Source organism: Tyto alba, unplaced genomic scaffold (genome assembly GCF_018691265.1).
Source record: "Tyto alba isolate M040663 unplaced genomic scaffold, T.alba_DEE_v4.0 Super-Scaffold_27, whole genome shotgun sequence".
Lineage (NCBI taxonomy): Eukaryota > Metazoa > Chordata > Aves > Strigiformes > Tytonidae > Tyto > Tyto alba.
In genome coordinates, this window is record NW_024881301.1 from 32,245,885 (window position 1) to 32,266,185 (window position 20,301).

General features: G+C 39.7%; 1 protein-coding gene across 3 annotated transcripts in view; it reads left to right on the plus strand.

The window, feature by feature from the left end:
* The first annotated feature begins 8,731 nt into the window (after positions 1-8,731).
* Positions 8,732-20,301, plus strand: part of DDC (dopa decarboxylase) — a 61,700-nt gene continuing 50,130 nt past the window's right edge. For 2 of the 3 annotated variants that reach the window (XM_032999354.2, XM_032999356.2), the window contains exons 1-2: positions 8,732-8,902; positions 14,778-15,014. In XM_032999354.2, the coding sequence (XP_032855245.1) occupies positions 14,814-15,014 (201 nt within the window). In that variant the 5' untranslated portion in view covers positions 8,732-8,902; positions 14,778-14,813. The remainder of the gene's footprint in view (positions 8,903-14,777; positions 15,015-20,301) is intronic. The other variant, XM_032999357.2, reaches the window with a different exon arrangement.

Consider the following 20,301-nt stretch of genomic DNA (forward strand, 5'->3'; position numbering starts at 1 on the left):
CTATCCAAGGATCTGAGATACAAACATATTTTTTGCCCATTTAATCTTCCTTTTTAAAAAAAACCTTTTTTACCATTACATTAATTTGTTACCATGTTAAATGTTGTTCTGTTCAGCCTAGTAATCACTTAACTGCATACTAGTCCTTGAATGACTTTAAGATTGAGTGGTGAACTATTTGCTACTACTGTGGCTTCCTCACAAGTTTCCTTCCAAGGTTTTAAAAAAGAAAAAAAGAAAAAAAATCTCAGCCTTTGCTGCTACATCTTTTTCTTTATTTTGGAGGTTCCCTTGGGCAACATTTTTCTAATTTTTCAAGAGCAGATTTCTTACCCTTTTTAAGATATATTTCTTAAAAATATATTGCGCTCTTTTAGAGCAACGTTTTTTCACATAATACCTCTTTATGAGTAGTGATTTTAAGGGCATATAAATTTGGGCTAAATTTCATAGCCAGCAGCAGGAGTTAGGTATTAAAGGTCATATAGGGAAGACAGTGTTACTCATCTTACAAAATAAAAAACTTTATTATAGATCAGTAAGTACTGTCTGTTAGCACCTTCTTTCTCACCTGTTCTTATTTATCCTGCTGTTGAAAATGGCTGTTAAAAAACATGGTTTAGTTACTTTTTTTATTTAGAAAATCATCCCTAACTCTGATGTGTCTTTGGTTTTGAAACTTAAAATGTTCTCGATGTTCTGCAGGTTGTGTGGTGGACCTATTGGCTTGTTTGTGCTGTTTTACTAGGGAAGGCATATTCACACATTTTTGATTTTTCTTGCTTATTCCTAGCATAAAGTGTAGTCTCCACAGCCTCATTCTTAAAAAGAACTTGTGATGAAGTCTATTTGCTGCACATTACTTTTAAGTATTTACTTTTAGTGTACTTACGTTTGGTACATAAAATGCAAAAATTTGTATGAAGAAGGGTGATTGGTGTGCCCAAGATTTGAACATTATTACATCGTGTTATTGCAACATTATTACATTACAAAGAGTATCACATCTAATATAGTTGACCTTGTCACCAGGTATTGATTTGTCATCTTTTTGCAGTTTCTACTTCTCAGCACTACTCTGTGTTAGAAGTGAATCCAGTACTCGTTTTCAGAAGAGGATTGGTCTTTTGAAAAAAAGAATACAGTTCCTACAGACTACTGGTAGCTACTTTTAACAACAGAAGCCTCTGATAAGTATTGAAGATGCTTTGAAATTACTAAGATGATGCATCAAAATTTGTTGTATCCAAAGCATAGAATTATCCTTTTGCTCGAGAAAAGTAGCTCTTAAAGGAAACTGGAAGGAAAACAGAACAAATGTAGACCTAGAAGCACCATTTATTTATTTGAAAATCAGCATGGAGGTTATCTTTTCAATCAAATAGGAAATGGTATGAATATAAATGGCTTAGTCAGTAAGTATTTAAGAGGACAAACAAAGAGAGAAATATGAAATGGGTAGTGCTAGATGATGGAGTGTAGCTGAGCTGTGAGTACAGGTAGTTGTGTTCTCTGCTGTAATTTGTACATTATTCTCTGCTTCATTGCACAGTGCCTCTACGCTCCCAGTTCAATCCCAATCCCTATATTCAGCCCATTTTTCCTGGGGGAAAAAAAAAAAAAAAAAATTAGATGCCAGATGAGGATGTGAATACAGCTTCGTTGTCGGAAAACCCACAGCTCCACCTATCTCTATTCCAAATTCATCAGGCAGAGCCATAGCGAATGTTTTGAGTCTTAACACATGTTTTGGATCCCTTATTCCCCAGTCTTCTTCCACATGCTAGTTGAGGATGCTTCTGGTCACCTTGCCATCACAGTTTTACAGCTTGTCTTCCTGGGTAGCAGCAGTAGCAGCCAGCAGAGCTGTAAGCTGCAGAGCTGCAGAGAAGTGTATTGTCTTGAGGATCCAGAAATACTGTCGGGCTTTTCGTGACAGCTTGCTATCCTAGGATTGGTAGAAACCAACTGTTTTTTGTAAGTATCTGTTGAATATATAACACTATTTCTCATGTTTTTTCACTGAATAGGAAGTGTCTTCCTTTGTAAGGATGTCATGTAATTCATCCCTTGTTTAATATCGCATTAAGTTATTTCCTTTATCTTAGCAATGCTGCAGGCTTGGAATATGCTTGACATGGATTGTACTTGCAGTTGAAGAATCTTGAGTTAAGCTTTATTTTTTTATATAGTAGGGTAATTACTCCAATTATTTTTCTTGAAGACTGCAGTTACATAATACGTATACTACTGACCTGGGTTGTATGACTTTATTATTGCATAAGATTGCAGTAAATAAATCATAATTTTGTTGACATGTTAGTGTGATTTTGCATGCTGAACACACATATTAAGAAACAAAATTATCAACCAATGTAAAATATTAACTGCATGTAAATCATTCACAAGTCAGAGAATGTAGATGCAGAGCAGTTTTCTTAATTTTCGATTCAGTGGACAATAGGAATAGGTTTAGACTGGGTTCTTGTTGAAAGAGAGAAACTGAAAATATTACCCCATAGAATTCAGCAGAAGCTACTGGCAGGTAAGCTGTTTGGCTCCATTTTATGTTGCAATGTATGTAACAAATTATGGTAGTCATTCTTCCCTCAGCATACTTTCACTTCATTCTGTATTCAGTGAGCACTGAGGAAGAGTGAAAAATGGCATTTCTTAACCACTTCCTGCTGGCAAAAGTTAGCCTGGTGGTAGAGGTGGAAGAGATATCTCTTCAGACTATGCAAATCAAAATCTCTCATAAATAGTTTTTTAAAGAGTTAGCAGGAAGGAGAAACAGAAATCTCCAAACTCCCCAAAGTTTCCTAGACTGTCTTTTAGAGAACTATGCAGAATTTCAGACTGCTGTAAAGGCAGGCTGCTTCTAGACTGGCAGCATCTGACCTCAGCACACAGAGGGTCAAAATCTGTGCCTCTGACCAGAGACAAACTCTGCCAGAGTGCAGGTGGGGAGGTGCTGCCACTTTAAACCCGGCCTAGATTTAGGCCATTTGGGTTCCAAATGGAGTTGGAGCCAAATGTGGTAACAGAGAGAAATAAGCTGGAAGAGAACAAGCCTTCCTAGCAAAATATTTGACGGAAGCTGCCCCTGAGGACTTACCCAGAATTGCACAGCATATGGCAAAGACTTGCATCTGTACTTGAAAACAAGAACTTGAACTAAGGTCTCTGAGCACAAAGGTAATGAATGCATCAGACTATCCTTCTTATTTAACTGCCTGTCTCCTCCAGCCACATGTAAATCCTGTCTAAATGAGAGCCTGTCTCTCCTAATGATAATGTGAAAGCTGTGATTATCTGAGGTGTGGAAGTGAACAGTATCATAACGAGAACAGATGGCAGGCAGTTTTGAGTGGGGATAAGGCTGGCTGCGCTGTGGTGAAGCTACCTGAAGCAGCTTAAGCTGTTATCTTTCCTGGCTGGCTGTTTTGCCTCCTAGCTGGAGATGATTGCCCTTCTTATGGAGTTGGCAGGATGGAGCGTGCGAACACTTGGTGGCTCTGTCACCCAATGCTACAGGGACAGACAGGCTCTTTTAGGGATCTGTGGTAGAATGAGGATTGGCCACAGGGTTGTAGTTGCAAGTGGAGCTTTATTATTACATAAAATATTTAATTATCAGCATAGCTTGTTATCTACAATTTCTAGCATTTAGTGTAGCTTACCGTTACACAAAGTTTTTATCAATTATCATACTTCCAGTTAATCAGAATTTCTAGTAATCAGTGTAGCTTTCTCACTATCTAGAGTCTTTAGTTACCTAGACTTTTAGTCACCTGGACCCTCTGCAGATTTGGTCAAATTCTTAATAATCAGTGCATGATACAGTAATCATAATCTGGACTCAGACTTTACCCAAAAGAACATGAGTAACTCAGTCTTCGGAGGAAGAAGACAATGGTGGACGCATCCCACGCCACTGGGGGACCATGGGGTTTGCTGTCCAGCAGCAGGACTGCAGCTGCTTGATTTTATAGGCAATATCTCATCTGCTGTTACACTTCCCTGTTCCCTAGCGGGTGTCACCACATCCTGGCAGCAGTGCTTGGTGGACAAATGGTCTTGTCACAATTCTGACAGGGGATATGGCTGTTCTGTAAAAGGGATCACCACATCTTGGTGACAACCACAGTGTTAAAAAGGGGAAGAGAAAAGGAGATGATACATCATCAGCACGCATACATTTTATGTCTTAGGAAGTGGCGTTGGTTATGCTAACCATATTGCCAGGAGTCAGGAATAGGGCATACAGGTCACCTGGCTTCAGTGGCAAGCCTCATCTTAGTGTAAATGCATCTTCCTGAGCAAAAATCACACACTGTGCTCAGACCCTTGGGGCATGTACATATTCATTGCCACCTCTGAGATGGAGACAGTGATCCACAGCTGAAGGTAGTAGGCATTATCTTACTTACAGTTTCAGCTGCAAATGTGTGTCTGTGACCCAGGAGACCTGTGGACGTGGAAGATTCAGTTCCCACTCAGTTCTTCAGAGCCCTAGGTCTGTGACATGCATAAAGTAATTTCTCTTTCTTGGAGAAAGTCCATGTACTCGGTAAGTTTTATGTTATCTTAAGCATGAATTCTCCAGAAAATTGCCATTGGTCTCCTCTAGAAAGGTGCTCATGTTAGCGCAGGACTGAAAGGGAACCAAAAGACACCTTTGCAACAAAGCTGTCAGGGAGGAAGGGCGAGAGCCACCAGCATGATCCCTTGCCATAGTATTTGCTGTAATCTCAGACAATTGAGCACCAACATGCTCTTTATGAGGACACTCCAATGTTGTTCTCATCCCATAAAGAATGACTCAAGGCTTATATTGGTGGAAAATGCTCTTCCAAGCTTATTGGAAGCAGTGTATGGTCCTCATGATAATGCATTGATCACGGTCAGTGATAAAATGTCTTCTGGACCAAGTGTTCTGTGATCTTTGATACCTTTGTAAGCAGTGACCAAAATGAATCGCTTACGTAAGAACAAGCACCGCATTATGTTCCCTCTGCATCTCAGGCCATCTTGTTCCTCAAGCTTCATCTGGGTGTCATTTCACTCACAGAGTGGACTATTCTAGTCATAAACTAACTGCTATAATTTGCTTTTCTGACATGAGGTCTTAATAGCACATTTAAGCCCTAATAGCAGCTCATCTATCAGCCACAGCTTCTGTGAGACTCGCTGTGGTCAATGCTTGAGAAAATTCTTCCTGTGAGCAATATATGGCTGGATGAGTGCCCCAGAAGTGCCTACATGCCTAAGTAAACACATCTTCTCAGCTCACAGCAGAAGGTATTCCTATCTCTGTATTGGAAGAGCCTGCCTACTGTGATTGCAGCCTGCTCTCACTGTCTCTGTGACTCTTCACAGCCTGTCAGTTTTTCTATTGACACTTCTTCAGTTCATCACAACCCCTCTCTTTTCTGTAGGCTTGCTTCCATAAGAGTGAAGTGCTTAGGCTGCCTCGAACCAGCAAGTGGTACATTAACTCCTCCGAAGCTGTGTGTTTGAGTCTGTGTCCATGTTCACTTCGTTAACAGTTCCTTTTAATCCTGCTTTGGTTTACCTTCACATGTTCACACAGACAGCAATACGGAACTGAACAGAGAAAACAAGTCACACATAAAATATTCATGAGAGATAAGATAGATACTTTCCCAGTTTGTCAGCTCTGTCTGAGATTCATCTCCTAGCTAATCTGTTGTGAAGTCTACTTATGTTCTGCAGGAGACTTAGTGTTTATCCTCGTAACATGCAAGTAATCCATCTATTTGTGTCTGAAGGCTTTATTTAATTCTTACTCTCTTCCAAAGGAAATGTACCCTCTGTTTTATCCAGATAATTGTTAGTTGCACATTTCTGCTAAAATATTACTTTCTGTATTGTCTCATCTGTATGGCTCATGCAGATTTGGACCTTGTTTATGGAACACGTAAATACTTTTCATTCCAGTATAGCTGAATGATTCTTAGAGGTTTTTACTTTCCTTTTCCTTTTTATAGATAAATTTGTTTTCCGTTATTATTCTGCATGTATTATTACATCCTTGGAAGAATATATTGGGAAAAAAAAAGAAAAGGCAGGGTTCTACTACTGTGTTGTTTGTTTGGTTTTGGTTTTGTTTTTTTTTTTTTTCATAAGGAGCAACACCAAGGGAAGCAGGAAGAAAAGATTGCATCCTCCAAATAGCATCCTCAAACTACGGTGAAGGAGTAAGCCAAATACTAAGCAACAAACCAGTGTTTTTTATTATGCTTGGGCAACAGTGACTGTTCCTTTGACACCAAATGTTGAAAACAGACACAAACATTGTGCTAGTATGATTTCTAATTAATTGTTTCAAGTTATTTTCTCAATATCTAAGATATTTATGATATCTGAGTCAGTTTAAAGCCCTTCACGTTCTAGCTCAGAACAGATTTGTTCAAATAATGATAGGCTTAGTGATCTACATCACAAATACATCTTGACCAAATTTAGTAACTAGAGCCACACAGGGAGGCTAGCATGGGATGAGTGTCATGCTATTCAGGTGAGGGAAAAATAAAGTTGGGAGTAAAGCCATCTAATTATAGCTGGACTGAAGGCCTGGGAAAGCTGACTTTTAGTTTCTAATCTGCATTGTATAATGATGGAAGAGGTGAAAACTATTGGGAAGTGGGTACAAACTGTTTAACTCCCTCTGCTTTGATCCATGTCTGTGCACATGGACTGACAATGGGGCTGCAGAGTGACAGATAACACATTGTCTGCATCACTCTCCAGGTGCTGCCCTGGAGCCTCCTGTTCAAACACATTATCTCTCCCACCTTGTTTGCAAACCAGAGTTCAGCAATGGTAATAAATGGGTACCATTACTGCATGGGCACAGCATCATTATATATCATCGGCAGGGTGACATACCTCCATGTGCAAAAACACGTTGGAGCCTGTCTCATGTTAGCTGTGAACAATCTGATCTGTTGGTTGCTTACCAACAAGCCCTGGCCTTTAAACCTTTTAGGATCACTTGTTATTTCTCACACACTGGTATCTTGAATTTTGAAGCAGTTTGGCAGTAAAGGGGAGATCTCTATTCGGTGTGTTTCTGCAGTAAAAGAAGTTCTTCTCTGTGAAAGAGCCAGCACACTGAAGGGTCTGGAACAAACCTGCAGGACCATAACAGGTCTGTCTTAGCCAGCACCTGTTATGGAAAACATAATGATCTTGCTTTTATCCAACACAGAAGGATTCTGTTAAACAAAGATTTGTGTATTGACAATAGTTGATGAGGAGAATTGCGGAAAGTAGTACAAGCCAGAAGAATTATTAGAATTATAGAGAGACACGGGGTATGCTTTTTAGAAGGGCATTTAATTCCCTTTTTCTACCTTGCCTATTCTACTTCTCACACTTTATTTCATTTTTCTTCCTGAGAGATAAAAATAATATGATTTTAATAGAAAATGCAATTATTGCCTTGTCGCAGGAACTTTTAAGGTAACCTACAAGTACAGCAGAGAAATAAAAACACATCAGATGACTTTGAGGTGGTATTTCAACACTCTGATTGATTAAACCATCATTTTACTACTCCAATCTTAATTGTAGTTTCCATTTTTAATTTCCTTTGAAGGTTATTTACCATTTACAAGCCATTTAGATGAAACATTGAAGTTAGATTTGAGAAATCTTCATATTTACTAGAGACATTTTCAGTTTCTGCATCTCTTATACCCTTACAACATATTTTGAATTTTCAGCCTTTTCAGTTGAATTCAGGGAGAAAGAAAAAGTAGGAAACATCTCTAAAACAATTTTTTTCTTGTGGGGTCCCAATCTGTCCAGGCTGTAACCCTGCATACTCAGCAGTTGATTTGCGGTGAAAAACAACTGAGAGCCAGCTGCAGCTGACCCTGGGATTTCGTGATGCTTTCAAGATTATAGACTGATCATTACAGCAGACACAACCCAAGAATGGAAAATGCAAGTCAGATCGCAGATCTCACACAACAAGCACAATGAAGCCCTCAAGCCAATTTGTGGGGTTTATGTCCTGTTTTTATTTTTAATAGGCTCTTTCAGAGTTGTAACAGAGTTATAATTGGCCTAATACCATTATAAGAGCAAACACAGCCATGACAGTTCTAAAATGCATGACAGCCAGAACTTTTTCCTCCTTCACAAAAAGGTTGGCTGTAATACTACAGTGCAGCAGAGACCTGTCTGGGAGCAGTGGCTGTCCCAGATCTCCTGTCACACTGCCTGGCTATAAGCTGTTCAGGACTACCAAAGGCTGTTAGTGCTTTTTAAAACCATCTTGAACTAAATAAAAATGACAGGTGGTTAACTGGGTTCATCTAGGAAAGACAACTCCCCATAAAACTTTTCTTTTAGGATAGGGAAACAAATCTTGAACATTTACTGTTGCTTGTAGTCACTTGAGTGGTATTTCAACCTCATCTCTCTCTCTTTCCTGAAAATTATGTCTCGCAGGAGCGGCTCAAAGCACTTGCTTTTACAGCTACAGCCACAGCAGAAACGTCCCCGGGTGTGTAACAGGGGCCGGGAGTGTGTGACCAGGCGCTCACTGTCACACTTGTCAGTGGAGTTCAGGCAAGGAAACACACACCACTTCGCAGTTAACGGAGGCAACGGCTGCTTCTCAGTCAGATTCCTCTACCTTTTGGGCAGCTTATTTTGCTAAGTATATTTTGGAGGAGTTGTGGGAGGAGGGAGAGATGCTGCTGCTGCATGTGCAGTGCAAAGCGCTTGGCTGTGATAGGCTGAGAGGACGTGGATACTCTGCCTATATATGCTGGCGACTGCATCCTCTGTGCTTTATAGCTGTCACAGAGGAGCAAAAACAGTGAGAAGGACAGAGGAGCAGGAGGAACCTTACCAACTCACTGTAAGTAACAGTCTTTGTCCTTTAAGCTTTGTGGTTATTGAAATCAAGTATGTGCATTTGGATTAATGCAACAATTGGTTAGCTAAGAGTGGGAGCTCAGCTAGTAAACAGCTAGCCTGTGTTATTTTAAGGATAATCTGGGATACTCAAAGAGCATTTCTTTTTAACCTAAGTTTGTACAATGTAGTGTGCACCTCTCATTTTGCGTTTGCTTGTTTTTACATATGATGTACGTCAGCTATAACTGTTTATGTACATTTATGCAGAATCCCATGTATCCAAAAGTTTCTATCTTATCTTTCCAAGTGCAACAGCTCTGAACATCCAAGCAGACCCTGAGAAATTCTCTGCCAAATATTCTGAATAATAAAATTTTCAAGATAAATGCAATGCATGACTTTCTAGGGTGAGGTTTTTCTCAGAAGTAACCCTTTCCCATCACTATAGTAAGACCCCAGAAGGGAAAATTACTAAATTGCAGACTCTGTGTCAGTGACAGCAATGAATAAAACAAGCAACTTCTAACTGGAAAATGAAATTTTAAAATGAAATGTAGGGCCTGTAACATATATACCTAGTTCTTCGCTTGTACAAATGTCTTGGCTTGTGCAAAGGTAGAAGTACAGAGTAGATCCAGTTCCTTTTTACTCATGCTGAAATAAAATTAATCCTACAGTCCTTATTCAGGCAATACTCCTGTTGCCAACAGTAGAAGTTTAGCTTAACAGTATCAACAGCTGCAAAAACCTTCAGTTGGGTTCAATAGCAGAAAGTCCTCATGGCTTCAGTGGTGTCACTGTAGCACCACAAGCCTTTATATTGCATTATATTCTGGAACAATCGGAAGAATAAAAAGTGCACTTGTCTCATTTATTGGAAAGATACACAGTTGTTACATTTTTTGAGCCAATGCAGCTATCAGTTTAAGGTGTTATTAATGCATCTATGTGTTCTTCTGTTCTGTATCTAATAATAGGAGCTGCTAGAATATTTTATGTTAGCTGTTTTTTATTTTACTTTGATGAACTGGAGAACAGTCACTTATAAAATTATAATATGTTGACTATACCCATCTCCTCATTTGGTTTCTTTTTCCTCTTTTTTTCTCTTTTTCTTCCTCATAACATATTTCCTGTTAGTATTTAGTTATCTCTTACATTTATAATTAGTTAATACAAAAAAACAGATTCTAAACAGTACTTCTTAACTTCTAGACAGTACTTTTTAACAGAAATAAGCTGAATGTTATCTACATAATGTTATACCTCTAAAGTAATTTAATACTTAATTGTTTGTAACTGCTCATTTGTATGGTTCAGTTTCAAATAAAGTAGAAAACAGTTTTCACATTAACATTATACCAAATATGCAATCTAAAGACTAACAACAGTTTTCAGTAACTTCACCAAAATAAACTGTTGATGTGTTCTAGTTTAAGTGTACTGACGTAGAAGGAGTAGTTTAAACAAAGCAGCAAAGGATATGTCAACTTTAGATTGTGTAGTGTACTTGTCCTCTGGCAAATTCCCACAAAATTAAAGAGCAAAGAGTTTATATATGAATAGTAATAATAATAATTAAAAAAAAGAAGATACATTGATATAATTTAAGATTTAACATGATTGTTCTTGTTTTTACCTGAAGTTAAGAGCAAAACTCAGTCTTCTCCAGTAAAATCTCACTTGATCTGAAGAAGTACTCAGTGGTGACAATATCCAGTGATGCTTGCTGGGAACAGAAGTACTAAGACATAATACATGTTTGGTAAAATTGTATTTTATCAATCAGAGTGAGGCTATCCATGAATTTGAATACACACTGTGCTTACAAAGTGGTTGAGTTCCTCCTGAGAAGCTGTGCTTTCCTCTCTTGGTGTTCAGCTGGCAGATGTTGAATATGCTGAAATTTATCCTGGGAGGTGTGGGATCCCTGAGAGCATGGAGCCTTAATCATTCTTTGTGGGCCTTCAAGAAAACAGACCACTATTAAATACTGTAGAGAGTGTTTCAGTTTCTCTGAAACTTCCATTTAGTTTTGGAAACTCAGCCTGCATTGTTTTGCAGTTTAAATCCCTTCGGCTTAAGTGGATATTTTGAGTACACACAGATTGTAACACTTAGCCCTTCAGAAAATATGGGTGCTCTCAAAAAGTGTTTTCATTTTAGACCCTAAGGGCTGAGTTGTCTAAGGTGTTTTGCTTCTTAGAAAATCACATTCTACTTTTTTAAAATATACTGGTGTAGAGGGAAGGTTCCTCTGTGCATTGTGTTGTTGCATTGTACATGTGTTGTATATGCACGTGAAAGGTAAAAGAGATAAGATATTCTGTACTGGTAGAGAGGTGAAGTAATTTGCATTTTTATAGTGCTAACTGGTAAGCATTACAATTGTCAGATATTCTAGACTACTGGATCTGGCTTCCATAGCAAGTAGTACTTTCAAGCAGATGAAGTGAGACCTATAACGAACAGTTGAGGAAGAGAATAGAAATAGGGATGGGAGCCTTGTCACTCACAGAGGAATAGATATAAAATAGGAGGTGAAAAGGAAACTTTACATGACCACTGTGTTCCTGCAAGGAGTATGCCTTCACAGTTCCTGGTGAGATAAGTGTATTACATTAGTGAGAAATTTTCAGGCAAGAACTTTTAGGGAAGAAGATGCATGGATACATAAAAATAGATAGATGTTAAGATAGATTTCACTTTCTCAATATTGTCTTTGGGGGAAAGAAGAATTAAATACTTTGCTTCAGATTGAAGCAGATTGATGTATTTTACTGTATAAAACTGAATTGAAAGTTCATTAGAGGTTAACTAGATACTAGTTTATATCAATTTATAACACTGCAGCAACTACGGCAGATTTGGGATGGGTGGTTCATCCTCCCATTCTTTATGCTTAAGCTTCCTGGTTAAATTACTTCACCCATGCAAAACAGTGGGTTTCCCCTGTAATTTAATTCTTTATCCTGAATTTTGAGAACGCTGTTGCAGCAGTAATTTATGACAGAAGTAGTGCAGTCAAAAGAATGTTAAGATAAGACAATAGACCTCCAGTTCTTGGGAAGAACTATTTTAGCAAATAACAAATGAGATCTCAGTGATTATCTAAAATGTGTATTTTGCCAAACTGGGTTGAAAAATTTCAGTTCCATGGTCATAGGCTGAAACCACAGAATATGTATCTGATGTTTAAATTCAAATTTTATTTGCATATCCTGATATCCAAAAAGAACTTTGTCCAAACTGCTAATGATAAAAATGTCAATAAATTATATCAGCATATTATATAGGAACAAGATGATGCGAATATTACTTGGAATAGAAAGAAATTTCAGATCCAGAAAAATCTAAGTGGTAGAAAAATGGTCACAAGCTATATATCATAGTATCTATATTGTGGTAATGTGATAAAGTACATTTATTTTTGTCTGTGTGTTTGTGAGCTGTTCTGAGCTTACACATGATGCTATTTAATTTATGCCATTTGATTTATGTTTTGGGGAAAGACAAAAAGATCCACAGAAGCTTCTATGTTAAATGATGCCCTATATTTGATTGATACAAAATAAAGCTATAGAGTAGTATAGTCATATTCTTACCTGTTCTGACATTGTACTGACAGTTCATTGAACTCAGATACTGAATTGTTCCATGTGTAAAAGTCCATAGGAATGGTGGTGAGCAACAGTGGTGCTAGAAACACCAAATCCTCAAGTTCTGAGTCAGTACATTCTCAGGCAACTCCCACTAATTTGGAAGTCATGGGTTAAATTCTTATTTTCACAGCTTTCATCTCTGAAAACAAAGAAAAAAAATAACAGATTACCACATGCAAGTTCTTTAGAGCATGCTATAGCAATGAGCTGATGAAGTAGCATAAAAGAAATAATGATAGCATAAGTTAAAGGTTAATTTAGAGATACTTTGAAAAATAAGTGAAACAGTACGATATTTAGATTTCTTCCAGCAAAAATATATAAACCAAAGAACGGGGCCTTGGGGTGTAATTAGATTGCTGCCACAGAGATGCATATTAACTGATGCAGTTCATGCTGACATTGAGAGAGTTTATTACAATTCTGAACTGCAATCAAAGATGTGTTAAATGAAAACGCACATAAGATTTGGGGGTTATTGAAGAAATGGAATCATCCTGCCTCTGAAGGAGTAGAAACAAAACTGCTTGCTTAAACACAGTCTTTCCAAGGGGAGATGACATACAAAGCTGCCCACCAGCATCCTCTGGGGACCATAATGACTACTGGTAATGTGTTTCCGGCAACTTAGTAGCGAGATCTGAGAAAGGTCTTAATTCCCCTGTCTGAAAGGCATAGAGAGAGCCAAAGAAACACTTATGTGATAGTTAAAGAGAATAATATAACTCTAACAAAATAGCAACAAGAACAGCTATCATCGGGGGGGGGGGGGGGGGGGGGGGGAGGGGGGGGGGGGGGTTAGAAGCTCCTACTGTGCAGATCCTTGCTTTCCCAAGTGGTTCACGACCTATAGCAGCACCCTGCCTTCCTAAATAGCAGCAGCAGCTGCTCCATACAAATCCCAGATCCTTTATTTGTAGCAGCAAAGATGTCTCTAGGATGGTGTTTATCAATGATGTCTTTCTTTTGTAATGTGACAGTACTGATTCAAATATAATAAAGCCCAGAAAGGTCTCTTTTTTCTCAAAATTATGTCCCAAGATATAAATCCTTAGCACACATAGCTGATATCTAAGAAATTGTCTCCTAATTACATAATATTCACATTGTTCTTAATATAATTATTTCCTTACAAAGCGAAGACCTGAAGGTATGTGAACTAAGCATAGTAATTCTTTACACCAGCAGCGAGTACCCTTGTTTCACTTGCCAACTTTATTGCTAGATCCCAAGGAACAGTATCACTCAATCTGAGTGTATAAAGACTCAGGGACACTGTTCAGGCGCTGTGGTCGCAACCTTGTATTCACTGAGCATTCAAAATGCACAGTGAATACAGTAAAAAAGTTGGGCAGGCCAGAATGGCAGGAGCAGGCAGCCTAGCAATACAAATTTATGTTTGCACAGCACTTCGCAGGCAAACTCCAGCTCACCTCAGCTGAGCCCTATATCACCTTGGGTCTCTACCCACACAGCCTCTGCCTAGCTCAGAGCACGACTGGAGCTGTAGCCCAACATCTTGGAAATAGGGACAGTCCCTGACAGACCTTCCTCACACCCTCCTGCAAAATACAGTATAGATCAACACTACGTGAATTAAAATTGAAACTTTGGTAAGAAAATTTTTTTAAATGGCGCTGCATGTGCATTTACAACAAAAGAGGAAGGAAGCTAAATCTTGAGCACAGGAGACAATAAGTAGCTAAAATGACAGGGCAGCACAGTGGATCAATTTGGTAACTGTGATTATTATAGCTTGTTATTATAGATTATAACAGAAACACACAGCTTGCTATTTTCTTAGACCTCTTCTTTATAAGGCAGGAGGGAGATGACTATGTGCCACGTAACAGTGACACATTCTTGTGTCAACCAGCAGCAGTAGAGATTAAATCTGTAAATTCTGAATCTTCTTCAATGTGCCTCTACTGCTCTTCTGTACAGCCTATCTCTATTAACCTACATCATGACCTAGGCATCAAAGATTTAACAGTATGATTTACTTCTGTACAATGTCCCGCTAATACTGGAGTAGAGCAGAATGCAATACTGTATGGGCATTGGCCGAATCCTAATATGCAGAAATAAAAGAGCATACGTTTTTTTCAAAATGGCCACATGAGTCATCCTATAAGTCATGTGAATAACAGGTTTAAAACTAGTAAAATTTTCTTTCAAAAGTTACTTTTCTTTTTTTTTTTTTTTTTTTTTCAGGGTTTTTCTGATAATCAGTCCTAAACTCTGATACCCATGGATGCTGCAGAGTTCCGCAAGAGAGGGAAGGAGATGGTGGACTATATTGCAGATTACCTGGAGAAGATAGATAAAAGACAAGTCTTCCCAGATGTGGAACCAGGATATCTAAGGCCCCTCATCCCAGACTGTGCACCCCAGGATCCTGAGAGCTTTGAGGATGTCTTTAAAGACATTGAGAAGATCATTATGCCAGGGGTAAGAAAAATGGATCTGTAGTGTAATGTCAATACTGCATTTTCAAAGACTTTAAGGAAAGTGTGGGTTGAAGGGTGTGCAGCTAGACCTTATGAATGTAAGTACCCACACTGATTAGCTTTTAGAAGGCAGGAGTCTGCTTTATATTCACAGTTAAATATGATCTAACAGTTTACACAACTAATGTTTTCTGTTCTTGCTAGAAATAATCAAATCATTCTTTTGCTTCCTGCAAGGCTTGCTTTTGGAAATAATCCCCTTTCCTCCCTCGAGTTGGTTAAGGCAAAGCTTCATAACTTTCAATTTCATGTGATATTTCTTCTACTTGCAAAGCACAGTAAATATTTTATAAAATGGGATTTTTATTAGTTTGCTGTGCCTAAAGCGTTCCTTCAAGATCATCTTTAAATGTTAAAATTCTCTTAGGAGATTTTTTTTTATTACAGAGTTGACTAGAAAGGATTCTCCTCAATGCTTGTTCTGTTGACTTACTCTCCTAAATGTCAACTTCTGATACATTTTAAGGCAGACGGTGGTGACCTAAATACTAGTCCTTGGATAGATCAGCGTTGGACAGACAATGCAGATCAAAGCATCTTGCATTTGTCCAGTTCTGAATCTTTCTTGTTTTTCCACTCATGGCGTACCTTTTTTATTTTAAATATATGCTTGTATCCTAAGGCATCTACATAGCTTGAATAAGACTGGATTATTAGTATATGTTAATGAGGAATCTCTCCTTTGGATCTCTGCAATAACTGCTTTGGGTTGCTTTTCTGGATGTAGCTAGGTGATATGATTGCTATGTGACTGGACATGGACCCACTGCTCTGCAAATGTGTTTAGTCAGTGTACTATAATACCAATTCCTTTTTATTGACCAATGTAAATATTTGATATTCAGTATGACTTTATCTTGTTTCCCTTGGAGCCAACCCTGCTGTCCTTTCACAGGCAAAAGCTCCACTGAACTCAATGGAAATCTCTCCACTCTTCTCAAAGATTTGTGGATGAAGTCTTAAATCCAACAGAATTAAATCAGTGCAGATTAGATAAGAGAATTATGTCCAACACATGCAAATACTTTCACTGCTGCTAATAGATACGATTGCCTTTTTTTTTTCATTGGAGGAAAATACTAACCAATATTTTTTGTCTCTGAAGTAGAACAGAAAACACTTTGCTTTGAACACTTGAAAACATTCAATAAAATAATATTAAATTAAAAAATAAGAGATGAATCATTTGAGAATAGAAGGTGAGACATTGAATTCCAATTATGTCATCAATGTGTCATGTTCCCTCTTAAATGAATTGATTTTCTCTTGACGTGCCCTGCAAATAAATTTACTTTTACAAAGTGATACATTCTGAAGAAGAAATGTGCTATCCAAAACTTTCCTCTGGTGTGAAATGTTAGTGTTTGTGACACAAAGAACACAAGTACATAAATCCCAGTTCTTATAGTAATTCTGATTCTGCCTGTGTTGTTTATACTAAATATTGAAGGCTCACGTGAGCACATAATCACAAAGTCATAGTATAGTAGGGATTGGTTGGCACCTCTAGAGATCATTTAGTCCACCCTACTGCTCGAAGCAGAGTCAGTTAGAGCAGGTTGCTCAGAACCATGTCCAATTGGGTGCTGAATATCTCCAAGGATGAAGTGTTCACCATCTCTCTGTTGTCCTGCTCGAAAGTCCAACCACCCTCACTGTAAAAAAAACTTTTTTCTTATGTTTAAGTGGATTTTTCTGTATTTCAATTTGTTCACATTTCTTCTTGTCTTGTCACTGGGTACCACTGAGAAGAATCTGGCTTCATCTTCTTTGCACCCTCCCATGAGGGGTTTATACACATTAACAAGATACCTGCTGAGCTCTCTGCAGGCTGAACAATCTCAGTTCTGTCAGCCTCTTCTCATGTGACAGATGCTCCAATTAACCATCTTTATGACCCTTCACTGAAATCACTGAAGTATGTCCATGTGTTTCCTGTACTGAAGAACCCAGAACTGGACACAGCATTCCAGGTGTGGCTTCACCAGTGCTGGAAGGATCACCTCTTTTGACCTGCTGGCAAGTTTTCCTAATATGGCCCAGGGTGTTGTTGGCCTTGTTTGCTGCAAGGGCATATTGCTGGCTTATGTTCAGCTTGTCCACCAGGACCCCCACGTCCATCTCTGCAGAGCTGCTTTCCAGCCAGTCAGTCTCTGGCCTGTACTGGTGCAGGGGGTTATTCCATTTACCTAATCCATATGTCATCAGTGTGTTGGTAAAGATGTTATGGGACACAGCACTGAAAGACTTAACAATATCCTGTGCTCTCCCCTTGCCCACCAAGCCAGTCATCTTGTAGCAGGCTGTCAGGTTGCTTAGACATGATTTCCCCTTCATAAATCTTTGTTGCCTAGCCCAAATCACCCTTCTTGTCCTTAATATGTTTGGAAATAGCTTCAAGGTTCTGCCATCTTCCCTGCAATTGAGGTGAGGCCTGTAGTTTCCCAGGTTGTCCTTCTAACCCTTCTTGAATATAGGAGTGACATTTGCTTTTCTCCAGTCCTCAGGAATATTGCCCAGTTGCCATAACCTTTCAAAGTTATTGGGTGGTCTCAATGACATCATCTAGCTCCTGCAGCACTTGTGAGTGCAACTCATTAGGCTCCATGGACTCAGGTATGTCTAGTTTATTTAAATGTTTCCTAACCTGGTTCTCTTCCAGGTGAGGTCTTCCTTGCTCAAGGCTTTTCCCGTGTGTCTCAGGAGCCTGGGATTCCTGAAAGCAAATTTACCAGTAAAGACTGAGGTGAAAACTACATTGAGCACCTCAGCCTTTTCCCTGTCCTTTGTCACCAAGTTCCCAACCCCATTCAGCAGCAGACCTACATGCTCCATATTTTCCTTTTAATGATGAACCTGCAGAAGCCTTTCTTGTTGCTCTTCACATCCCTCACCAGATTCAACTCTAGATGGTTTTGGCTTTCCTAACTCTGTCCCTACATACTCAGTGTCTTTATAGCCTTCCTCTCCTGGGTCACCTGATCTTCCTTGCTTTTCTTATATGCTTCCTTTTTACATTTGAGCATTGTCAGGAGCTAATTGTTCATTTGTGAAGGCCTCCTGCCATTCTTGGTTGACTTCCTGCATGTGACATGGATCATTTTTGAACTTGAAGTGATCCTTGAAAACCAATCAGCTCTCCTGGACCACTGTTCTCTCCATGTCTGTCTCCCATGGGGTTCTTCCAGGCAGGCCCCCTATCAGGCCAAAGCCTGCTCTCCTGAAGCTCAGGGTTATGATCTGCTTTGTACCTTTCTTCCTGCTGTCGTGATCCTGTACTACACCATCTCATGGTCACTGCAGTCAAGGCTGACCCTGAGTTTCACATCCCCAACCAGTTTTTTCTTGTTTGTATGTATGCGGTCCCACAGCATGTCTCTCCTCATCGGTTCCTCCACAGTTTCTCATGTTGGGAAATTATCATCAATGCACTCCAGAAATCTCTTGGACTGATTGTGTCCTGCTGTGTTGTCTGTCCAGCAGATATCAGCTTGGTTGGAGTCTCCTGTGAGGACTATGACCTGTGAACAGGAGGTTTCTTCCATCTGTCTGACTGCTGTACTCATGTAATTCTTCCTGATCAAGTGGTCTGTAGCAGACACCCACCCAAATGTTGCCCATCTTGAAATCTCCACCAGATCTTGACTGGCTCATTGTCCATCCCTAGGCAGACCCCCATGCAGTCCTGCTGTTCTCTTGCGTAAAGGACCACTGCCCTGCCTCACCTTCCTGGTCTGTCCTTCCTAAAGAGCCTGTCCTCATCTACCTCAGCACTTCAATCATGTGAGCTCCCCCACCACACCTCTGTGATCCCAATGAGATCACAGTCCTGTAACTGCACACAGCCTTCTAATTCCTCCTGTTTGTTCTCCATGCATCATGCCATAGCATACAGGTGCCTCAGAGAGGCACCCACTCATGCTGATTTCCTAGAAGAGATATGAGAGCTTCTCCCCATAATGCTGCCCTTTCGGCACTTCCTTATTCATGTATATCCACTTGGAGTGGATCTGCTGTAGCCCCATCTTCTTTTCAAGATCTCTCTTGTCTACTGTTGCTTGCTAACTCAGTCCACCTTCCTCCCTTGACTGTGGATTTTCATCTCCTTCCCCCCATCATTCCTAGTTTAAAGGTCTCCTGACCAGGTTAGCCAGCCTATCTGAAAAGATGTTTTTGCCCCAATTGTTCAAGTGGATCCGTCCTAGGAGTTGATCCTCAAAGAGAGTCCCACTGGTCTTAAAACCCAAATCCCTGTTGTCAACACCAGGGTCTACACTCAGGTTGCTTGAGTGCTTCACTAGACATAGCAGGGCTCCCAGCCCATCTGCAACTAGGGCACTGTAGCTGCAGATCTGCAGGTGGAGCAGAAGCCTTCCTCCTCTGAATGTGAGTAGTTGCAAGCTTCTAGCCTTCACCATCGTGGCACTTGCTTTCCCAACCCAATAAGCAGAGACTCTGACTGCCACTGCTTTGGTACATTTTGGGGTTCAGGCTTTTGTATCTGAGATACCTTATGTTATGTCTTAGGGAAGATCCACTCAATATTCTTTTGGTCATCTCTGATACTACACAATCTGCAGACCTCCTCATGCTGTGTAAAACACAGACCCTCTACCAGTGCACACCTCCTGCAGGCTAAAAGGCCATCTCCCACGGCCCCAGCCCAGGCAAGAGGCCCCATCATCCCTGCAATCCCAGGTCTACAAAGCTGCATACTCCCTTGGGAGCTTAGTCTGGGTTAAGACCAGTGATGTGCCAGGGTTGTTGTTCCAGTTGCTGCTAGGGACTGCGCCCTGTGGAGCGTCACCACCACTGCAGACACCATGTTCACTAACGTTAGCAAGGGTTTCTGGACCTCTTCTGTGCATGGTGCTGCACAAACTGCTGCATCTGTTGGCTGCCTCTGTTAGCTGTGCTCATAGAAACTGAAGTGTGAAAATGATGCTGCTCTACAAACACAAGGAGGCAGGGAGTATAGGAAGAATTTAACATAGGAAGACTTGCTCACATTTGGTTTAGAGACCTTTAAAATTATTTGTAATTGTTTTTAAGGACTTTTGAAATTGGCTATGAGGACAGTCTAACTCCAATATATTTTCCCTTAATCTTCCCATCTTTTCCCTGACAAGACTAACATTTATAAGTACATCTAGTGTTTTTCAGCTATAGTGCTTTTCCAGTGTTTCACCAGGGAATGTCTTATCTCCATCTTATAAATGATGAACTGG